This window comes from Arvicola amphibius, chromosome 12 (genome assembly GCF_903992535.2).
Source record: "Arvicola amphibius chromosome 12, mArvAmp1.2, whole genome shotgun sequence".
Lineage (NCBI taxonomy): Eukaryota > Metazoa > Chordata > Mammalia > Rodentia > Cricetidae > Arvicola > Arvicola amphibius.
Genome location: NC_052058.2, coordinates 102,766,478 through 102,768,217, shown reverse-complemented (window position 1 = coordinate 102,768,217; position 1,740 = coordinate 102,766,478). Strand labels below are relative to the sequence as shown.

The following is a 1,740-nucleotide window of genomic DNA, read 5'->3' as shown; positions in this document are numbered from 1 at the left end:
CATTCTGCTCACACTCTGTGGGACTGCCTGCCTGAATCAGAGTTTGCCCTGGCAGGACAGCCCAGAAAGCCGGCATTTTAAAACAGCACAACTTTTTTTTTTTCACTTATCTGGTTTATTAGCAACAGGCATGGGAAGAGGGAGGTTTCTTGTTCTCGTGCTATACACAACACTCTCACTACACTTTCTGCCCCAATTAGACGCTACTCCTTGGTTCACAGGACGGGGCCTCCACAGACAATCAACAGAGGGAGGGCAGGGACCAGCCTCTGCACACAACAGGATGATTCTAAGCCACAGTCCTCCTCTCCTGTCTAGTCAAATGCCTAGGTCATCATCTGGGTCGTCTTGGTCCACATCATCGAAAGCATCTGGCTCATAGAAGATGTGGCTAGTTTTCTGGCCTGGGCCAGAACGCAGCAGTGCTTGCTGTTTTTCAGAGCTGAATCAAAGGCAGAGTGAGGCTGTCTCTGGCTTCTCTTTCTTTTTCGGATAAGTGAAGGTTAAAGGTCAAATGAGTCGTGGGATCCACCTGAGTTGTGTGACTGGAGGGTAGCTTGGAATGGAGGGGAAACCTCTCCTGGAGATCCAGGCTGAAGTCAGGAAGAATGGAGAACGACCAAGTCTGGTAAGTTGCACGTTGTTGGGGCCTTCGACAGAGGATGGAGGCTGAAGTCTGGTCCATTTTACCATTCAGAGTCACCTCTGTGTGAGCAAGGGTGCTCAGCGCTCCCATGAGGCCAGGATCATGAAGCTCTTCATGTAGCAGGCCCAGGACTCGTACCTGCTCTACTAGGGGGTCAGCACCTGGGGAGACACTTGGCTGGCTCAGAGCATGCAGAGTTTGACAGAGTGTAACACAGGGAAGGTGAAGCAACAGCCAGCTGAGAGAGTCAAGAGCAATGGTGACAGGGCCGGGACCTGTCCTGCACAAGGCTCTTAAGGTTCCTAGGGGTCCTTCGGGGACAGCTTCGCCAGTTTTTGACCAGTTAAGAGGGTCTTTAAAGAGGTCATGGTAAACCAGCCAGCTGTTGACGTCACAGCCAAACCCTTCTCGAAACTCTTCCTCACTCACTTCACAGCCCAGAACGTGGATCTCCTCCCCACGAAGTGCAGATTTCTTGAGAAGCGCCTTTAGGAGACTCCGCCCTTCCCACTCCACGGAATCTGTAGAGAGCCAAGCAGGTGTGAATCCCACAGAGCCCTGAGGTCTCCGACTTCATAACCCACCTCGACTTCCTCCCTGAGCCAGGGATCCCCGGCTCAAGACTTCCGCCCCTTCAGCCAGGCCCCAGGCTCCCCGCGCGTCTCCATGCCTCACCTTCTCTTGGTGAGACCACTGCAGCATTGCAAGCTTGCCACATCTAGCATGTGGAAGGCCATCGGATTGCTCCATGGATTTCTGCCAGCTGTTTTAGATTTTCTCTTCTATAATGAACATAATAGAAGGCTGTGTTTCCTATTTCCAGAGGCCATTCTAGAGCAAATTATAGTATTCAAGGTGCAGACATGGGATTCTCTCATGCATAATCAGCCAGCCAGATTTGTGGAAGAACCAGAAGTTGTAAGTGCAACCTAAAGTGAGAAGAACCTTAAAAGACTGAAGTCTTAGCCTTTGGGATTTGAAAATAGCACTATATAGATGGTGTCACATTGAACTGGTAGACACCTACTTAATGCTGGTGTCTTGCAGAATTGGATTTTAGTCTACATAAAACCCACCCATTTTTTTCAGAAGTA

At 50.2% G+C, this 1,740-nt stretch overlaps 1 protein-coding gene across 1 annotated transcript; it reads right to left on the bottom strand.

Annotated features, from left to right (window-relative positions):
• Positions 1 to 283: 283 nt before the first annotated feature.
• LOC119827178 (elongator complex protein 5-like) lies at positions 284 to 1,364 on the bottom strand. The gene is given in 3 exon segments (XM_042054038.1): positions 284 to 448; positions 450 to 1,167; positions 1,322 to 1,364. Coding segments are annotated over 3 exon segments (891 nt in total). The 3' UTR covers positions 284 to 318.
• Between the last annotated feature and the right edge of the window lie 376 nt (positions 1,365 to 1,740).